This window comes from Arachis hypogaea, chromosome 3 (assembly GCF_003086295.3).
Source record: "Arachis hypogaea cultivar Tifrunner chromosome 3, arahy.Tifrunner.gnm2.J5K5, whole genome shotgun sequence".
NCBI lineage: Eukaryota > Viridiplantae > Streptophyta > Magnoliopsida > Fabales > Fabaceae > Arachis > Arachis hypogaea.
Window position 1 is genome coordinate 54,601,886 of NC_092038.1, and position 22,154 is coordinate 54,624,039.

The 22,154-nt window shown below is 35.4% G+C and overlaps 2 protein-coding genes across 4 annotated transcripts; both read right to left on the minus strand.

Annotated features, from left to right (window-relative positions):
- Nucleotides 1-5,239: 5,239 nt before the first annotated feature.
- LOC112777761 (protein INAPERTURATE POLLEN1) lies at nt 5,240-6,139 on the minus strand. The gene has a single exon (XM_025822154.1). The coding sequence runs from the start codon at nt 6,137-6,139 to the stop codon at nt 5,240-5,242; it is 900 nt and encodes a 299-aa protein (XP_025677939.1).
- A 2,639-nt stretch (nt 6,140-8,778) lies between these two features.
- On the minus strand, nt 8,779-21,894 carry LOC112790606 (phosphoinositide phosphatase SAC3). 3 transcript variants are annotated; one of them, XM_072232994.1, is made up of 18 exons: nt 21,729-21,865; nt 21,045-21,557; nt 20,141-20,345; nt 19,890-20,055; nt 19,397-19,619; nt 19,095-19,171; nt 17,615-17,802; nt 17,411-17,508; nt 17,105-17,238; nt 16,871-16,999; nt 16,346-16,721; nt 15,397-15,518; nt 12,201-12,302; nt 11,136-11,327; nt 10,506-10,676; nt 10,189-10,285; nt 9,476-9,519; nt 8,779-9,334 (listed from the first exon to the last, which is right to left on the minus strand). In XM_072232994.1, the coding sequence occupies exons 2-18, from the start codon at nt 21,162-21,164 to the stop codon at nt 9,328-9,330; spliced, it is 2,451 nt and encodes an 816-aa protein (XP_072089095.1). In that variant the 5' UTR covers nt 21,165-21,557; nt 21,729-21,865; the 3' UTR covers nt 8,779-9,327. The 3 variants fall into 3 exon arrangements, with proteins under 3 accessions (XP_072089095.1, XP_025688873.1, XP_025688872.1); XM_025833088.3 differs by having other exon boundaries at nt 8,779-9,519; XM_025833087.3 differs by having other exon boundaries at nt 8,779-9,519; nt 21,045-21,894.
- Between the last annotated feature and the right edge of the window lie 260 nt (nt 21,895-22,154).

Consider the following 22,154-nt stretch of genomic DNA (forward strand, 5'->3'; position numbering starts at 1 on the left):
AGCATGGTATGGCGGTCGCTATATTCCAAGAGTGTGGGAGCACCTTACCCTGGGAAGTGTGTCGGACACTATATCCCATGAGTGTGACGGGCACTATATCCCAAGAGCGTGGCATAGCGGGCGATATATCCCAAAAGTGTGGGAGCACTTTGTCCTAGGAAATGCGACAGGCACTATATCCCATGAGTGTGACAGGAATTATATCCCGAGAGTGTGACAGGCACTATATCTCAAGAGTGTGGAGACATGTTAGAGATGATATCTGGGTTAGCTACCGGATGTGTCGAGTTCTGGCAAAGTAACCGACACGTGAGCTTACGGCCAGTAGGACAGGCATGCATCATTTGCATATGTTTGAATTGTTTAGGTTTGCCTAATTGTACATGTTTCATGATTAATTGATAATTGTCTTACTTGTCTTACTTGTGTATTACTTGTCTGTATGAAGGATATTGTGTTAGATTAGAATTCCCTATGATAGTTGCCAAGTTATAGATTTGTGAGTATTTAGGATGGATATGACGAGATAAGAAGTTTAAGATGCTTAGTGAGTTTATATTATAGTGCATTGTATTTATTTGGTACTTTTACCATACTGGGAACCTATGGGTCGGGCGTTCTGATTCCGTATATATTTTCTGTTTTTTAGATGCAGGTACTAGCACTCAGTAGTGAATTGGATTCGTCTGAATGACGGCAAAGTTTATCTGATTTCTGTTTTGTGCTTTTAGATCTCTCCTCTTATTTTGTAAAACCAACTATCATGTATGTATGTAATCTTTTAAAACTTGCCTATAGAGGCTTTGATGTATTTTGGAAGAGATATAATTTTCTGTGGTCAACTATTTTAACTATGTAACCCTAGTTGACCTAAACTTCGCAGGTCGCGACTAATGGCTAGTATACTTACATTTATGTCTATTCTGTTCTATTCTATTTCTTCCTTATATGCTTTAGTTATTTCATCCGTTAGCTGAACGCGTTGAATTTTCTTATGCTTCAATACGTGAGTGTTACGATTTCACAATTTTATTTTACTCATTTTCAGGCTTCTTGTTTAGTATTTCCTTTCAACATATATATAATTATGTATTATAATCCACCTTGAGAGTCGTACCACCTTAATATCATTGACTTATGTCTCGAGCATAAGGATCTGTATATTAGGGTGTTACAATAAGCAAGTTTAAAAGAAAGGTTTAAAACACACACACACACACACACACACACACACACACATATATATATATTACAATTCCAAAATACAAATAACAAGTCAACCTATAAGATGGAATAAGTACAAAATACAAGGAACGGAGAACAACTATGTAAATATATATACAAGCAGAACATAATGCTAAACCCAAAATATAGCTCTTCGCCACCAGAAGGTCTCTAGAATGCTCATTACCGTGTCTCCCGGCCTGCATCTGAAAAAAATAGTAACATGTATGGAATGAGAACTGTAGGTTCTCAACATGGTAAAGGTGCCCACGTACATAAGATATAAGGTCCCAGAAAAGTCAGAGGCGATCCTAGAATTCTGACACTCAGATATAAAGCTTAGAATTAAAGTTTAAAACTGTAATACAAGGTGAGCTATCTAAGGTTCCTAAGTCTAACTCAGTTCTACTTATTCACTCAACTTCTCACCTTCTTTCAATCTTCCAAAACCCCGTTGCACAGACAATCAATACAGAGAAAGCAAACACAAGTAGGATACAGATACAACAGGTAGCAAATATAGCAGGTAAGCATAATAATCACATAGACAAGCCTAATTAAAGTACAATCAAACAAAACACACATATGCATATGATGTATGTCTACCCTATGGTTGATGAGTCTTATCTGTCGGTTATATAGCCAACTCAATATGTCCGGTAGCTAACCCATACATCATTCTCTTGAAAACTGATGAGCGGTACAATACCACGATCCTCACCTTGTGAGTGGTAAACCACCTCGATCTCCATCATATGCGGGTGGTAAACCACCTCGATCCCCACAGACATTTTCAACTGGAAAGCAGCACACACATGGACAGCAAATAATCACGATCCCATAAAACAATTTCATATCAAATCTTGTGGGCGGTAAATAGCCACGATCCCCACAAAACAATTTCAAATCAAGTTCATTCACGCCAACATATAGTATTTTACTTCATTCAAAATTATTCATTGTCATTATCATCGTTAATTCATCTCCCGTTTTATCTCAAATTCATTCAACATTGTCATCATTCATATATCTTCAACATTTTCGCACTTCTCATTATAAATCATCACTCCAAAATCTTTCTTCACTTTCAAAGTACTTCCCTCTATAGGTTCACACTTTTTTTCTATAATTAGAAACAAAATTAGGGACTTTAGAAGGTAACTATGGAGATTTGGAAGTTATAATTGAGTTAAAATCACAAAAATTGTATTTTTCCCAAAGACAGAGTCCCGCGTATGCATGCATGATCTCGCGTACGAGGGGGTGCAATACTACAATTTGCCCCGCTCGCGTACGTGAGCTCCCTAGATAGAAGTGAATGGTCGTGTCGCGTGTGTACTCGTGTACGCGAGTCCTTCAAAATTGTTAAAAAGATATTAAATTTTGTAGAACCTATTTTTACATACCAAACTTCTGATAGGCATAACTTTTTTCTAAAAAAATATTTTTAGTTCGTTCTTTGAACGAAATAAACTTTACAGACCCAATTTTAATTCAAGATAAATTCGAAAACGTTTGGGGTCCCAAACCGAATTATAGCCCATCAAAGTTTGGTAAAAAAATAAGTTGTTATCAAAATCTTCAAAATCCCCTACTCTTTTCAATTCCTCATTTCAAACTCATAACTCACCATCAAAACAGCACTAAATATAACTAAAAGTGAAATCTTACCCAATTCATTCATTCCTCAATATATCACCACCCAAACTACTCAATCATCCACAAATACACACATATATATTCAATATTTATTACATTCATTATTTATTTCAAAGCTCATCATTATAATTCAATATCATTCATCAATCATCAATAATTAATAATCAATCATCATGCATTTCAACCACCCACTCAACAATTTCTAACAACGAGTCACTAAACTTCAGCCTTCCATATCATACAACTTATCTTATGGTCATCTAGTCTATGTTTTCACGAAATAGTATATATTATTTACAAGAAACCGAAACCATACCTTGGCCGATTCCTCCCTAAGCTCGGAACACCAAAATTTTGTGCTCCACAAGCTCCAATTCCTCCAATTCTCAATTCAATAAGCTCAAACCCGCATCACTTGCTCCACTTCACCAACTTGACTTCAACCAATTGTGAATTTCAATCTAATATCACATATTATCACTATAATCAACATAGAGTTCACTAAATTAGAAATTCACCAGGTAATAGGAGTTTCTTACCTTACCCACAGTTCAAATGAACAAAACCCGGTGATTATCCATCGTTAGAGTAAACTATCAAAATTACAAAATTTTTCAATTATCAAAATCCAAATTACAAACTAAAAAAGAGAGAACTTGGTGAAAAAATGTGATTTTATTACCAAATTGTTCGGTGGATTTTGTAGAGAATTCCAAGACGAATGCGTGGCCACTGACGACTCGTCAATCGGATGCAAATCAAAAGTTATGTGAATTTGAAATCAAATTAAGAGTTTGGAATCAATGTTCTTCCCCCAAATGTATGCTTCAACGTGTGTTTCATATGTGGAAGAGAAGAAGAGCTGCACTCTTAAGTGTTGGTGGGTTATGAGTTCGATTTGGGCTCGAATCAGGTCCGGTTCGATCCGTTCGATTTAATTTTGAGTTAAAACTTTAAAAATTTGTGTCAAAATTTGTATTTTAATTATTTTTTTCATTCTAAACTATAAAATTTAATCTTTTAGTTTTTTTAAATAATAATTAATTTATTAATTAAATATTTATTAATTTTCAAGGTTTTATAATTATAAATTATTAATTTTATTTTTTAATTATTTGAAAAAATTGTTCAAGTTAGTAGATATCCTAGTTTGTTATCTAGTGAGATAGTATATTTTTTACATGACCAAAAGTATACACCCACTTGTCCACAACTCATTAAATATTAAATAAGAATTTTAAGTTAGTTATTTATTTTTAAGACATAAATAAGTTTTTTAATTTTTATAAATACTTGTTTTGTCCTACTAAATTGTTAATGTGGCAAGATATGCTAGTGGTTAACCTATTACATCATTTTTTAACGTAACAAAATAACTATTGAAAACAAAATAGACTACTTTTATTAGAAAAAAAAAGTAGCTAGGTATTCTACAAGAACTAAATAATTATAAGCCAAATTTTAATTACATAATTATGATTAAAATATTTGGGTTACCACTTAAATAATTCTATAGATATTAGAAATGTGGCTATCTTAGTAGTTAGTACTTAGTACCAATTATAAAAGGTACATCTGTTATGGTGTCTACCATTAACAATTATTATAGTTATATAATATAATATTAACGACACTTAAAAAATGTTCTTAAAATAAAAGTAATATTTTTAAAATATTTATAATTAAAGTACCTATTAGCATTTTGCAATCAGTGAATTCATTTTTGATTTGGAATTGGGACTCAAAAGCATTAACTCAAAAAGAGATGCCAATATCAAATTTGAAAATTTTTAAATGCTAAATAGAATAAAATTATTTAATGGTCATCTTTATTTATGCTCATAAAATTTTTTATTTTAACGACAATAAATCATATAAAAATAAGTTAACTCCTTTGACATTTACGTATAAATGTTGGAGCTGATTACTATTGATTATTTTTAAAGGTTACCATTTACCGACTTTCATAAGGCTTGACTTTTACATTAGAAAAGAAATCATGCCACTTCATGCTTTGACTTGGATTTAAAGGCACCACACACACTCAAATGCTAAGTCAGCTGACCCTACTAAATCAAATTAATAGTAAGGACAAACACTACTGCTAGATTGAATATCAGAATTAAACCACTCTGATCTCTACATATCCTTTCCCTTAAAACTCAAAAATGAAGAATTTACAAGTCCCGACATCTTTCAGTCGAGATCAAAACCAAATACAGTAACGTAATTGCACATCAATAGCAACTTTAACAATCAAAGAACGAAAGAAACACAGAACAGAACATTGCCTAAACACAGTTACCATCAACTTCAACATACAATGGCTGATGATATTCATATTCTGTTAATCATATCAGTGACACCAAGGTCGACATTCTTTGGCAGCAGCATTATTATTGACGTTGTTGCTGAGCTCCACAGCATGGAGCAAATCATGATTCCTAAACCCAATTAGAAACTGAGCCAAGGCCTCAAGAAACAAAGCAGCTTGGTAAACAGTGGTAGCACTAATAATATCCACAAGAACGCTTCTCCTAAGTCTATTGGCATAAAGAAACACACTCACAACTTCTTCCATGTGAGCCTTGACGTCAGCACCAACAGCAACCATCGCAGCGCCCTTACTATCCCTACACCTAAACCAATCGTTGACCACGCGGTCAACAAATGTAGCCTCTGCACATCGCATTCGTTCCGTGAGGGTGGGAACAATGACGCGCAACCCACACTCGATTTGGTCCATGCGAGTGGTTAAGGCCTCGGAAGCGTTTCGCCACGCCATAGCGACCTGCCATGGACGGTCGTAGGGATCGAAAGATTCCCGAAGATCGGGGATTAAAGGAGGAGAAGAGGAATAATTAGGGTTAGGGTTGGGGTTAGAGCTTGGGTTAGAATCGGAGTCTTGGAATTCATCGAGGAAGGAGCGGGCGAGGTTGGTGAAGAGGAAGGGGGTGAGGTCGCCGAGCCAGAGGAGGGGCTTCTCGAGGGAGTTGCGCCAGTCTTGGTTGAGGAGGAGGGAGGGGTCGGAGGTGGCGGCTGAGTCGAGGGTGTAATAGAAGGAGTGGAAGTGCTGGTGGATGAGCTCCACGTGGGTGGAGAGGACGGTGAGGGAGTCGCCGGAGATGGAGCGGCGGAGGAGTGGGAGGAGGTTGTGCTTAAGAGTGCTGAACCACTCGTTGTAGTAGTCTTTGAAGGGGCGCGAGGAGTGCCTGTTGTTGTGACGGTTGAACAGTGGCGCCACCGCTTTCAGCATCTTTTCTTTCTTTTCTTTTTTTTTTTTTGTTATATTTTTCTTTCCTTATTCTTGGGACGTTAGAAGGAACCAGGGGGTGGAAATGGGTTTGGATTTTCGGGAGGCTCGCTACATGAGATTCAAAGGTTTGGTCAATATATATAGCTTTGTTTGTTGCATGTAACTGGCGTATGAAGTGCATAAATCTCTGAAGCTTGTGGAGTTAATTGATTCATCATCACATTTCAGTAATTCAGTTCATCTTGGCGCTTCTTTTTCCTTTTATTCTTTATTTTTGCTTGCTTTTGAATTTGACCACTAACTCGCCGACTCGCCGTATAGATGAAAAAGGTTTGCATGTTGAATTATTTAAAGCCTTTAGTATTTTTCCCATAATATTCAGAAGGCATTAATTTTTTACTTAAATTGAGTTACTATTTTTTTAGAGCTTATAATTTAACAGTGTTATACATTAATTATCCACATTTGAAGAAACTCTTAAGGTTTAATTACTCTATTGGTCTATAGTTTTATAAAATTTTTAATTAAATTTTTTATATATTTTTTTAATTAAGTTCTTATATCAATTTTTATTTTGATTAGGTTCTTTTTAGTAGTAACTGGCTTAATTTTATAGGACCCAATTAACAAAAAAAATTAGTGTAGGAACCCAAATAAAAGAAAAAAAATGCAGAAATCCAATTAAAAAAATTGGTACAAGGACTCAATTAAAAGAAAAAAAATACAGGAACCTAATAAAAAATTTTATGAAACTATAGAGACCAATACAATAATTAAACCAACCCTTAATCATGTAATTGTTTCAGCATTTTTTTCCTAAAAGATAAAAAAAAGTCACTTTTAACTTATTGTGAGAAATTTTTATGATAACCAGCGTAACAAAATAAAATAGGAAACAATATTTTGACTACGGATCTTAAGAATAGCTTATCAAAAGAATTCTAACAGCAATTACAATTTTAATTTTTATTTCAATTTTATTTTAGATCTTATAAAAAGTCACATTAACATTTGTGAAATTATGTCATAAATAATAATTTAAAACTAAACGTAACAATTTGTCACTCTAATATTTAGCTTCAATTCAATTTAAGTTTTATATTATTTTTAATATTCTATTAAAATAGTTATACAAATAGCTAAATTTTATTGATTCTATATGAAAATAATACTGTCTATCTAAAGTGAGACCAATTTTATTTCATCTAATAATTTTAATATCAAATTTAATTTTAAATCAGTTTACTTATAAAAAATAATACTCCAAAAATACTACATTAAAATTACACTATCTTAGCAGTTGCCATTTTCAAAATATAAAAACAAATGTACCATTATAGATACAATTTCTTAGTTTGCTCTATCTCATTTCTCCTTTCGGGTGTAGATTAATTATCTTATTTAAAATCACACAAAATAAAAATTTATTTGTTCTTTAAAATTATCTCATTTTTCTTGGTTGCAACTTGCAACTGAATTGATTTAAGTTTTAAAATCATGAGAAAAAGCAGCAGCTATGCTTTCTAAATATTAGTGTAAAGAGAAATGAGATTTGATGAGAAAGGTGGAAGACTGGTAGTCGTCCGGCAGAAGTCGAGTTAGGGTCCAGTGAGATTCCAACGGCTGTCTAATGGGGGCAGGAGCATGCATTATAATTGTAAATGAGGATAAAAAATATAAAAATCCTAAATTCAAATCAATTTAACTATCATTCATTTGATTTAATTTTAAACACAATAATTAATTTACGCTTGAATTCATTCAATTGATATAATTCAAAACATTTTCAATTGTTCTTAACTTTTTATTCTTTATTTCTTGTTTTTAAATTTTTTGCTTCTAAACAGCATTCATGTCTAAAATAAATCATTAGTGCATATAATTTGGTTTTAACTTGTTCATGAGGTCCCATATTTACTACAAGCAACTTGTACTGAATAGATGGAAGACACCTTTGTATACTATCAGCAGCTTATCGAAAGAAGATAATCAAGATTAGATTACTTGATGTATATAGATCCAGTTCCAAGGAACTAAACATACGGTCAGTTACACAAAGTTCAGTGACACCCAACAATACATGTGTATCTCCAATAAAGTCAGTGGACTCGGCCCATTTTGGTGTGCATGTGTACAAATAAAGATCGTAACGCAGCTGAGGCCCAACACAGTTGGCATACCTGTCCGCCTCATACAACGCTGCACCCGGGTTCAAATCCCAGCTGAGGCTGGTTGTTGGTTTAAGAACCCATGATACCCATGGTAGTGTGTGTGAGTGTATTGTGTGTGTGTGTGAAACATGGGTGTAATGCCTAGGATTGGGGGCTGTCCAATCCACTTGACCAAAAAAAAAAAAAAAATAAAGATCGTAACACACGATTCTCTCGTTGAGAAAGTACCAACACCAGAGTTCATGCATATTCAGGGCATTAGTTTATTTGTAAGCTACTGTCCTAAAAAATGCAATATTTTTTCTTGGATGGGGATACATATCACCTATCTTTGTTGAAAGATAAACTTGGAAGAACTCGAAGATTGATGCATTAAAGCTGCGAATAGTTCACTAACTAACAAAGCATTCATGAGCAAAAAAGAAACAAGTAGAATAAACAAGAAACTGAACTGAAAAACGGGGCAAGGGAAAAATACCAGGCAATTTATTGCACCAGCTCTGTGCTCCAAAACATTGTTGCCAACAGTCAAATCACCACATTAGGTAAAGCGTTAATAGCATGATGCGCAGGCCAGAATTACATATTCCAAGAAGAAAAATTATTAAAAGAATCATTTGCAGTTCTAAAAGTGGAGCTCAGACATGCAGGGCAACTATATACAAGAAATGCACCTAAAAATAATCGTATGAACTGTTGAAATAAGAATGAAAACAGTGAGCTCCAAGGGAGAGAAAAGAGCAAAAGGAAAAAATATATATTTTCTAAGGAATTTACAACCGTTTGCTATACTTTCTTACTAAGAGTGGGCTGCAGGCCAGACTCTGGCTAATTAACTACATGACTATACCTCAAGGTTTTGATGGATTTCACAAGATTACTGCTGCGACTCAATACCAAGAAGACCTGTAGGATTTCTTCTTGGACTATAAGCTTCTTACAGAGAAGCCTACATAATGCCGGCTTCTTCATTTCCTGCTTGTGTATCATAAGCTCCTCTCTGGTGTTCTCTTCTAATCAACATCTTTAGAGCAAGCCAAGTCAATTAAACAAATGTACATTATATCTTAGTACAGGATAATTAGTGGAAATTCAATGAGAAAGTGTCTGTCCATGAGTCACCCATTGTACAAAAGTATTGGGAAATTCCTCTAGAATTTTGGACCTGGTATCGTCGTAGGATGCATCAGATCCACTTTGCTTCCTACCCTGAGAATTATGTAGAATTAGAATGCAAAATATGTCAAAAAGACCAAGGCATTTGGAAAATCAAACTGTTTACCAAGGGATTATAGTGGCATCAAACTCATGTATATCTTATAATCAAATGATAACAGGTGGATGCACACTATGCACACAATACATATGTGTACTATTAGATCAAAGAAAGTAGCAACACCTACTTATTAGTCCAATTACAGCCTTAACCATTCGTTGAACTCTTTCCCTATTAAACAAATAACTTTAAACTCATGCTGCAAAAGCATCCCATACTACCCTCCCTAACAATACACCGCCCCTGGAGAGCCGGAATCCACGGCGGCTTCACTCTATCGACACTAACCCAACGGTAGCCCACTTTGCTACCGGCTATCAGTATTCGGTGTTCACCTTAATCCAACCTATAGGTAGCCCTTTCCATGGTGCCAACAACCACGCTCCGATACCATTATTAAGTATCTAAGGAAAGTGAGAAACCACACCTTAAAAGTTAGCTGATAAGGGGAAGAACTACTCCCCTTATATACAACATCAAGCATTCCATATTACCCGATGTGAGATTTTGAGCACCCCATAATACCCAAGTCCCTAACAAAATCAACAGCCATGCATCCAGTAAATCTTTAGTTAATAACACGCTGCAATTATGGGTGGTACCTTGTTCCTGTAGCCTGACTCACTAGTGGAAGCAGTTGCATCTCCACCAGTAATTCCATTACCAACACTTTTTGAAGACAGCCTGGGAATTGACGACCTGCATATCATGAACAGGCCTTTAATATGTATATATTTTCGGAGATATTCAGGAATCAGTAATGCATTACCCTAGAATGGAAGAAAGTAAAGTCACGTTGAATATCATCATAAATGTGTTGTTATAAGCACACATGCATCCATACACTGTTATCACACTTTATATTTTTAGTTTTTAAATTAGATTATGTATTTTCTCATCCCATACTCTGTTTTGTTACCTCTTATGCTCCTCTTCACATGAATTTATTGAAGATAGCCAATTCAAGTCAACAAAGTTGGAGCTGCTGAATGATTCTGGATGCTCAGAATAGAAAATTTGATCACTTTCAAAGCAACAGTCTCTTTGCATCTCTCCAAAAAGGTGTCTCCGAGACACTGGAGGAGTGTACCTATTTAGATCAAGTCAAAGAATTGCAAAATCGTTAACATGTGGATATGTCATCATGCAAGCAGGAATCATGAGTTTCCAACTTGTAAGATCATGGTATGAGTAGTCGACACAACTTAAGACAATAAATTACCCACTGGTCGGTTCAAGTTTAAACACACAACAAACGACAAGGGAAAAGAGAAGGAAAGAGATGTGTCAACTAATATAACTTTCTACCATAATCCATGAAGCGTAAGTCCAGAATAATTAATAGTTAAGGACAACATTACAAAAATAAATGGACTAATATAATAAATAAAGTGAATTGCAAAAAATGGTGTAATTCACTTCTCACCTTTTACCAGTCCGAGCCCCCCCCCCCCCCTTTTTTTTTTCTCACATTTATATGCAGGGTGCTGCATTTTCTGTCCTATATAAGCGGATTATAGTTACGTTGACATTAATGGATAGTACAGACCTTGAAAAAGACATGTCACTCTCACAAGTTGATATTTCAGGTGATGAATCACAAAAACCCCTGCTTCCATCTTCTGATTGGTCTAGAAAATCTAGCTTAGTTAACCTTCCATGCTTGAGATCCAGGGTCGATATAGGTGTAGAACTATCACGAAGAATGTTTCCATCTGAGAAACATCGTTTGACAATTGACCTAAACCATGTTTCTTAGTTAGCACATTCACAGCATTAAAAGGAACTTCCAATGTACATAATACAAGTGATACTGCTAATCTGTTGCAAATAGTAATTAATGTTAACATAATACAAGTGAATCAACTAAATTATATAGAAAGAACATTATTTATAGTCCACAACCACCTTAAATTATTGATATGAATAGATAAAACACTTATTATTATTGATTGATATAGCTATGATAAGTGGAATAAGTTTAGCCACAAGAAAAATTCCAGCTGCCATCATAGTAAGGTAGGGATTAGCAGCACGTTGCAAGGCCTGAAGACTTAAAACAACTCAAATAGAAGACTGGAAAAGCCCTCCATCTAAACACACATGGAATTTAAAAGCTATCACCACACTAGGTTTGGAATCTTTGACGAATTCTAGCATTTCCTAGATAATTATTATACCACAACTAAAATGCATCAGATTCCGATAACACCAAAATTTTATTTCTTTTTTGTTTTGGACATTTTATCCACTCACCTACTCAAAACCCAAGAGGACACCAGTTACCTAGTATGTCAATTTCACCCGGAATTTTAGGATTCATAGGGTCTGCCACATTTGTGGCTCTAAGTTCAAAGGGTTTTCCCTTGATTTTAACCAACCCAGCAGGCTTTGTAACTAATCACTATTCTCCATCTTTTCTCTCCCAATATCTAAAGTGCACCTTGTGCCTATTTACTATACATCACATTGTATTTTAGACTCTTTTGTTTAAGTTTCCTTGTCCATTTCTACACTTCATGGAGAAGTCCCAAGCAAACTCCCATGCCCTTCCCTCAATCAAGTACCACTAAAAATGAGTTAAAAAGAAAAAGCCAAAATCAATTTCAAATACCTTGCATCATCATCTCCATGTCTCCCTACATCATAATGTTGATCTGAATCCAACTCCCACAAAGCAGGCCTACCCTGTTGTGGCTGAAAATGCCCCAGAAATCTGTGCCAAGGAAATCAAATCGTTATCAAATGATTATTGGAACAGAAACATCACCAATTAATAACAGGCACTTCTTGGAAGAGAGAATGACTAGTAAAATTAAGACATTAAAATTTTATACAAAGAGAAACAAAAACATTTAAATTTGGTAAAAGATGGAAATCCTAGACCAAGTGATGAAAAGAGAATTTTGCAGGTTCAAAAGGTAGTTTAGAATTGTATAAGATAAAGAACAATTATATTTGATAAAATCAGAGTCTGAGACAGTGATTTCACTAATGATTTTCTTGTAATTATAGGATTGACTTATTGAAGGGGAGTCTCAGAGCAATGATTTAGTTGTTATCATGTGACCTCAAGATCATGGACTCAAGTCATAAAATCAGATGCTGATACTTGCATCAGGTTAGGTCGCCTACATCACACCTTTTGGGTGTGGCCTGCTTTACACTGGGCTGCCCTTTATCGGACTGAATTATTGCTGAATTTTTTATGCAAAATGGACGAGGACTTCAGGTTTTACATACTGTTAATAAGGAGAAGATAGGAGGAAGAACTCGTCGTATTTTCATTTCATCCAAAGAGAAGTATATATATAGATATCTATCAACTACTATCATGAATTCTAAGCTACTAATTACCAACTACATGCTGACTTTCAACACTCCCCCTCAAGCTTGAGTATATAGATCATATATACCAAGCTTGTTACATAACTTAATCTAGGACTTCTTAAAGCCTTAGTTAAGATATATGCCAATTGATCATTTGAACAAAGAAAGCTTGTGGTGAGATCTCTAGATAGGATTTTTTGTCAAGTAAAATGACAGTCGACCTCATTGTTGTTATTCCTCTCATGAAAGGGTGGAGTAGAGGAAATATGCAAAGCTGGTTGATTGTCCCGTATAAGAGTCAAAGATTCTATTTTTCCAAATTGAAGTTCTTCAAGAAGTTGCTTCTGTCACATAAGTAAACATAAAGTTGATGTCATAAACGATATTCTGCTTCAGCACTAGATCATGCAACCACAATTTGTTTCTTACTTTTCCAAGAGATAAGATTGCCATCTGTAAACACACAATAGCCGGAGGTTGAATATTTATCTATTCAACATCCTGCCCAGCTAGTGCTCCTTTGACATATTTTAGGGTACGGATCACGCATCCCAATCACTTTGGGCTACATTTGTTTACAGGGACGGGACACTGAGACAGGGACACTGAGACACAAAATTGTGTTTGACAGATGAGACATGGACGGAGAAATTGTGTCCAAAAGTACTGAATTAGTATATTTTGTATCCATCTTGACAGGAAGGACACATAGACACTAACAAGAGACACAACTTATTTTTCATTTTTTCTTTCATTATTGTTGTTAATTTTTCATAATTATATTTTTTATTATTATATTTTTCTTCTCAAATTTTTTGAATGAAAAATTGAGAATAAATTAAATTTTCATAATTTGTTCTAGTTTATCATCAAACAGAATACAAAAACACTAAATTTTGTATCTCTGTCTTTTGTGTGTTATTCTCAGTATCTTATCTTGTTCTGCTCTCAGAAACAAACGCAGCCTTTGATATGGTGAATTCAAGAACTGACTAACCACCATTACTGCAAAGGAAACATCAAGACGAGTGTGGGTGAGATAATTTAGTTTCGAGTTAACCACCAAAAGCGCCCCTTTATTTTCTGGTTGCTGACAAAAATGCCCCTGAATTTTCCTAACAACAAAAGTACCTTCAAAGAATTTAAGAACGTTCCAAAGTTCCCAAACGTAAAAAAGGGGTTTCTCGTTAGTAGAAAAGACAGATGTGGCAAATGGAACTGCTATGTGGCAAATGGAATTGAGGTTAATAAAAGCTATTAAAACACCTCCAAACCCACAATCTCCATCACTGAAATGCCCAACACCTTCGAAACCCACCATAATCAAAACCCAACCACCAACGCAAACAAAAACCTTCAACCATTGTCACAGCATCAGAACCTGCAGCACCAGCCACCAGTCTACAAGAACAACTTCAAATATGCTATCCATAAGCTCACGGGCTCATCAGCCCATGAATGAATCTCCATACCTCACCGCATTCACCAGCCAAGGCCCTCGAGCTCCCGTCTCCAAAGGATCCGCCCCTCCGCTTCTCAGCTTGCTAATTCCCTGCACTCTATGCTTGCCTTCGTGCTACCTCACCCCCATCAGATGCCACCTCCACAGCCCGCAACCACTCATCTTGCCATGGTGGAATAGCTTCAATTCATCGCAACCTCAACCCCAATCTCAAGTCAGTCTCAGCCTCAGATTCTATCGAAGCAAGAATCTCAGCCATCACCACCACAGATTCCGTTGACACACCAGGCGATGGTTACCTCGCAAGTGCTGACACCGCCGCAGCCGACAGTTACATCACAGGAACAACTTCCGTCGGAGAAAGAACTCATTGCATTTTCATTTCGTCCATAGAGAGGTATATATATAGGTATCTATCAACTACTATCATAAATGCTAAATTACAAACTATCAACTACATTCGTAAATACTAAGCTACTAACTACCAACTACATACTGACTTTCAACACGTGATAATTAAGTACCTATAAAGCTCAAATGCAAACTTTATCACATAGTATTAGACCAGTTTTGTTGTATGGTAATGTTAGGTGGTAAAGAGTCAATAAGAACATAAATTTACTGTGGAAAAGACGGGGATGGTTTGGTGGATAAGTGGCCACAATAGAAGGGATAGGATAAGGAATGAAGAAATGAGAAAGAAAGTTGAAGCTGCAACAATTACTGAGAAGATGATTAAATCTCTCCTTAGGTGGTATAGCCATCATGCGTAACAGTTTTTTCTAGTATCAAAGGAAAAAAGTAGTTATTTTCATTTGGTTGTCTAGTATTCTAGAAGCAATGGTATCCTTCTTTCATCTAATAAATGTTCAATTATTATTCACAAAAACGGAGGGGGAGAGAGGGAGGGGGGAGACCCTAGATGACAGGACATGCTATAAATCTGGTCACAGGGGAAAAGGAAAGAGACACACAAATCAACAAAAATAGGGGGGTAAAGCATGACTGCAAAACATACATGTTAATTGCATTTTGTTTCTCAGCATCCATGTAGGCATTGCTGTAATACCGTTGAAGAGTCCTAAAAAACTCCTGTGACTGTGTTGCAGCTCTCCACTGACCCCTCCTCTCAGAAAATATCTACATGCAAGTAACAACAAAAGTTAGAGAGTCCATCTTAAGATTAAAAAGCTAAGGTCTTATGTCAATATGCAAAATCAACGGAAATTTTTCAACATGAAAATTCATGACCATTCCACTACTACTATGCAGATTTAACAGAAGGAAGGGCAGTCAGGTGCAAAACATCCGCCGTTATTCAGGATTCTAGGAAAGCCTCACTCGAAGGGTGTATGCAGGAAGTCTAACTTGATCCAAATCAGGACTTGACTTCACAACTTGAACCCATGACCTTGAGATTACACAAAAACAATGCCACTATTGCTCCAAGGCGGACACTATGCAGATTTTAGGAAGTGGAAAACAACAGCCAATAGATATAAAAAGCTCAGAGATTGACTAACACCAGCCTACAAGTGGTTTATTCCCATTCTCCTGAAAGCAAAATCATTCTACTAATGGTGATCGGATTTTGGTAGAAATTAGTATAGTAGTAATGGATGCGGAAATGTTCAGAAAAAGGTTGTAGATATATATAGGTAGTACAGGAGATAATCCATTCTCAAAGTCACAGTACTAATAAGATAGCTTGGAAAACTGTTACAGAGAATCCAACAGAGATATCACAGTATACAGTCACAAACCATCATGAACCACTACATCATTTTCACTGAGACACTGGATGAGATAAAGAGCTCCCCTTTCTTTTATATGTCATTCATCTTTTCTCGTGTTGAATTTTCATTATCCAATGTTTTATCATTACAAAGTTTAAACCCAGTGACAAAGCTAGTGGATGTTAAAAGCCAGTTCAAACTGAAACAACAACTAAGACCACGACAAATCACCTTGTTGTGTGCAGCAGAACCACCATATTGACGTGCAAGTGTGTCACCCATCTGCTCATAAAATCCCATCAAACCATCGCCTAGAGGATCATCAGGATCAATTTTTGGGTCATCAATAACTCCCAGAACATGAAGCTGGTGACTAAGAGCAGTTAACCCATATGCATATTGCGCCACATTCGTGCGATCTAAGCAGTCTATGCAATTGGTCCTGAGCACCCCTCTTTGGAACATGGGAAGCTTGATAGACTGCTTTCCATTAGTAATATTGTTCTCACCACCAGGTTTCCTCTCAAGATTAAGAACATCCTCAATGTCAACATTCACATGCCTTGCAGGTTGAAAGCTTCCTTTATCAACATTGCAATATGCAAAACTTAACATTGGCAAACAAAATATATCAGCAGATGAATTAACGTGTTTTACATCCTTAATATTTTCAAAATAATAATAATAATACTTTGTCTTGAGTATAAATTTAACATAGAAATGGTGAAACTGACTGATTGAAAATGAGAAACTTACTCAGTAGATAGCCATTTCACACTGTCTTCTGGTCTAAAGTTAGGGGTTGCTTGGCAATGGAAAATTCCTGTTAGTGACAAGGCATGTGCTGCCACTTTTCCCAGAAGCCGCAAGACATTTGTAGATTTTCTGGAAATAGAAAAGGGGGAAGCAAACATTTCATCAGCTTAAATTAATGAGAGCATACTTCCAGTTAAATTATTAAGGAGGATATAGTTATTAGAAGACACCAACCTCTGAAAATGTCTGTGCAGATCCCAATGAAGGAACCTAAGCTTGTTCTCCTCAGATAAATCTTTGTTTATGAAATTAATTGCATTAGCAAACTCTGAACGGAGTATTGACTCGCGAGGCTTCCTCTCACGTGACTGTTGGTAAAATACAACGCAACATCAATCGCTTGAAGAGTCTTACAAAGAATGAAACAAACCAAAATCCTTCAGTTGGAAAAGTTACAATAAAATTGTATACTGGAAACTGAGGAGGTTGGATAATATTTCTACCAAATTAGGGAAAATATGTGGCATTTCAGAAGATCACCTTTATTAAATTCAAAATAATTATGGGGTTCCCATATCTTTTGACAAGATTCTCAAAGTGAAGTTTAGTTGCTTGGTAATTTTCATCCTTCTTTGACACTGGAGACAAGCAATCCCAAAAGCAAAATGCTTGGTCACTCGTGCATAAAATTAGGTAACATAAGCGTTGCATGTTTTACAATATCCAGGAAATGGGAAGACATACATATAATATCTGGTTTAAGATTCAGACGCGAAGTCTCCTGTGACCAGAAAAGAGGGATTGAACCCCTGTTCTGGACAACGGAGCTTATTTGGACAGGGAGACCTTCAGGAACAGCTTCAAACACAATTTGTTCTGTCTCAACATCATTAGCTACTCTGCCCTTCTCATTTACACCCCGTCTCAGATACCTACATATGATATAATAACCAAATAAAAGAAGCTGCAAAACATACATATGGTGGAATATGCATTCATGAGTAGCATTTAGTGGAATAAAAACTAAATTAAAAATTAAGCCGGGGAAAATAGTAAAAGAATTAATTTTAGTAGTAACATTTTTAGTTAGATTAATCAAAGACAAATCAAGAATGAATAATTTGTCAACTGCCTGTTTCTCTCTGCTCTGCTGCAGCACTTCATTTCACAAATTTACATATCTTAGATCTGTTTCACCTACTACAGACCAAAGAACAATCAACACTGGTGCCAGACCAACCTGCAACTGGAGGTTCAGTTCAACATCCTCATTCATCCGTGAAGCAACACACCCCTCATGCAAGTGACATAATGTCTCTCTCAATCTAGCCACATTCATTAAACACCTCTTTGCCAATTAGATTCCAGCGACATCTAATCAATCATCATCATCATCATCACTCCACCATGGTTGCTCAGTCATCAATCCCTCTTTGATCTGTATTGCCAGAATTGCAGAAAATCGAGATTCCTGCATTCTGGCACAATTCCAGGAATTAAGCAATTCATTTCTAGTGACAAAATGAAAATCCATGGTAACTGTATCGATCAGGAGAAGACTTGCATCAATTCAAGATTAATGTGATTCCAACAAACATGTATGCGATTTTTCCTTCAGCGTTTTCATTTTATGCTAAAAAGCCAGAGCTGGAATAGAATCTTATGTTTAGTCAACTAATCGCAACTCCTTTCCAATAATATTCAAATGGAAAATGAGATGCTTTAGCCCTCCATCAGAATATGAAGAATAAATTCTTTTCTCTACCTCCCCTGAACCTTCTTATTAGTGGACATCAGCACAATCTTTTCCATTTTTTCACATTTTACCAAATATATTACCAGTTCCTCATATTATGTTGGCATTAATTTATTTAATTTTTCCAAACTAAATCAGATTAATAGAAAATGCATCCAGAAATCCAAGCCAAGGATTCCATCATTCCATGTGCCATCAACATAAAATTGTACACAAACGTTGAAATCCAAGATATGGAAAATTTTCAGGAGAACAAAACATGCTCACATATCAGCATAAAATAGTAATAATCACAGAATTACTTAACAGACTAGCCAAGTTCATATACAAACAAGGACAAATTATACATTGAGATTGATGTACAAGTATAACCAACTGAACACAATCAAAATGGCAAATGACATTCATTCAAATGCAAATAGAATTTATTTACTGTTTTGGAGAAGAAAAAACAAAAAAATTACATACCTAGTGCCAGCGTAATGACGAGACCTCCTTGCAACTAGTGTAAGTATGAACTGCCGACCAGATATTGCAAGTGTGTCCTAATAGTGAGCCATCATATAGATATTTAATATTTAGCCATGGAATGTCAAAAAACATAAGAGCCTATTTTTTGTGAATTACAAACTTATCAAAAACACACAAAAAAAAAAACTTAACTGTTTTTGCAAGGGAAAAATATATAGAAATTTGAAACTATGAAATTTAACGAGAGAGGCTGATAACATTATTCACTTAGAATAGCATCATAAGCCATTTATAATCACCTGTTTAAAAAATCCATACACAAGCGCAACTGTCCAAAGAGTATTCTGAAGGCTATTCCTAATTCCTTGAGTCAAAAATTCATTCCAGACAAACATTGTCTCATAAAGGACATGGCCTGTCTCATTTTCGCACAAATTCCTTTGAAGACTGCGCATTATGTGGTATGAGTAGCTGAAATAGAAATCCTTTGTAAGGTCGACCATGCTTAGGAGCTTCTTGTATCTGAAAAAGTAATAAGAAAAAATGCATATAATTAAACAAAACATTAAAACATTTATATATGATAACTTCAAAAAACATGAATACAAGCAAATTAGTAAGAGGGAAAGAAACTGAAAGATCGTTAGGAATGCAAAAAGAAAAAAAAATTGAAGCAATTGTCTATTATAAATTATCAAATGAAACAGGAGAAATATGCAAGCATTCAGTGTGAACTATATGATTTAAAAATGAAAGAATTAAAATCTACTTAACATGAAAGAATGTAAATACCTGTTTTCACTTTTAGTATTAGTCATGTTAGACTGAACTGAAGAACTTCTCAGTGGAATCATCTCACTCTTCGAAACAGCATATACTGTATGGCCACAGATTGCACCAATTTGCCTTCTTTTTGTGATAAGAAGCATGTAGTAAGGCCCCAAAAATTTTATGAAGCCTGAATGCAGAATAACATATAAAGATAAGGACTGATCATTTATCAATATTCAACGGCACACGACAACATCATTGGTCATACATACCAACAATTCCATAACAAGTTGTCACAAATTTCAGTCCACCCGTGGACTTATTCCCCTCATGAATACGCCTCAGCAGATCAGATATTTCACTTTCCGTATATGTGGTAGAATCTTCACGCACATTTAGCTCAGAAGGATCTAAACGGCCAATCTTTAGCACTCTCCAATAAGTATTGCTTTTATCCGTTCCTATCATGTAAAAGTTCTGTGGAATAAAACATAAAGATAAATGCACAGGATAAGAATTTAGTAGGTAGAATAAATGCATAATAATTTCTATAAAAAAGTGTCTCATCAATGATCAAACCATTGAAAGAATTCACAAAGCCGACAACTACTATCTACTTTGCCAAACTATTTCTCTTACCAAACAGTGAACATATAAACGTTTAAATCCATTCTGCTATCAACCATTGGATGAGTAGCCAGTTTCCTTTTCAATCCATAAACGTTTAAAAATAACATTTTTAAAATTAATAAGAACCACTAGTGAGCTGATGAATGGTGCATAGGAAACTTTTTAATATGCATAAGATCCCTCAAACACACTTCTTACTTTCGACCTGTATTGGAGATAATCATGACCAATAATCCCAAGTAGAAGCCTAAAAGAAGAAAACAAAGAAAATCAAATTTTTTTCCTTTTCCTTTTCTTTTCTAGAATACAGAACGAGCCATTAATGAGACCAAGAAAGAAGCACGCAATTTTAAGTTTTACCTGTTAAAATTTAACTTGAAAAGATAAATAAGCAGTTTCACATGAAATGATCAATAATGACAAAATAAAGAAGATCTCGGTGGAACCCAAGTGGAGAACAAGCTATAATAATAGAAAGAAATTCTAATAGAAATCATCAAAGAAGTGCAAACAACAGCGAGCAACAAGAATAACAGAAGTGCATACCGAAAGAGTCTCATAGAGCCTAAACTTCTGGATACAAGTATGTTCAGGAGGAAGAGAACGCAGTTCGTCAGAGGCAGGAGAAGTTGAGTGATACGAAGCCTCATTCTCCGACGACGCCATGGCTTTCTCCTTCGCACCAATCACTCAGATCCCCCGAGCCTCTGGCTCAGGGAAACCATCAAAATCGCATGAGAAATAACGACCCACCAAAATTGAAAGTTCCCCCTCTGCACCAATCAATCCAGCACCTAACATCATTCACAACCAAAATAACTTCTACTACGACGAACGAAATCGCTGTCAACACAATCACATAGCTCCATGCTCGCGAAAACGCTAGGTTGCTTTAAATAGAGCATTCTTCTCCCGCGAAATAACCGATCCGAATTACCGAACTTCCTTCGCCATTGCTCGCTCTTCAACCATAACCGCCTTTTCGTCACTTCCGCCGTCTCCGAAACCGTGCGCGGCTGCCGGATCTTTTCGCTTCCATCTGATCCCCGCCAAATTCACCTGGATCCAAAGAAAATCGGAAGCTTTTTATAGTAAGGAATGAAGATACATAGGGAGAATCAGCACCTGAACAATTAAGAGATCGAGAAGAGAGAAATAAGAGTTGAGGAAGATGAAGAACAGTTAAGAGATTTGGTTATAGGGAGGTTCCAGAAGGGAAAAGGTGCTAACTGCTAAACACGGGAACGGGAAGGAGAAGACCTCCATTTAATCATTTTGATGACCAAAGGGTCCTCAGATTCAGGCATTTATCATTTTAATTTTTGAGATCCAAAATTCACTGTACGAGGAGGAGTCAATATAATCTGCAAATAGTATTATCTTCTCTGATTATTCCAAATGATATCGTTTTTGTCTTTTTTTTTAATGGTTAAAATAGAATAAGCTTGTTTAATTATTTGTCTAAATAAAATATTATTTATATATTAAAATTAATTATTAAAATTTTAAAAAATATATTTAATTATTTAAATATAATATTACAAAAATATATAATCTTGTAGTGTATTTATGTATTTACATCAATTTTACACATTTTAAATATATTTAATTTAAAAAAATGTTATTTATACACTAAAATCAGTTACTAAAATTAGT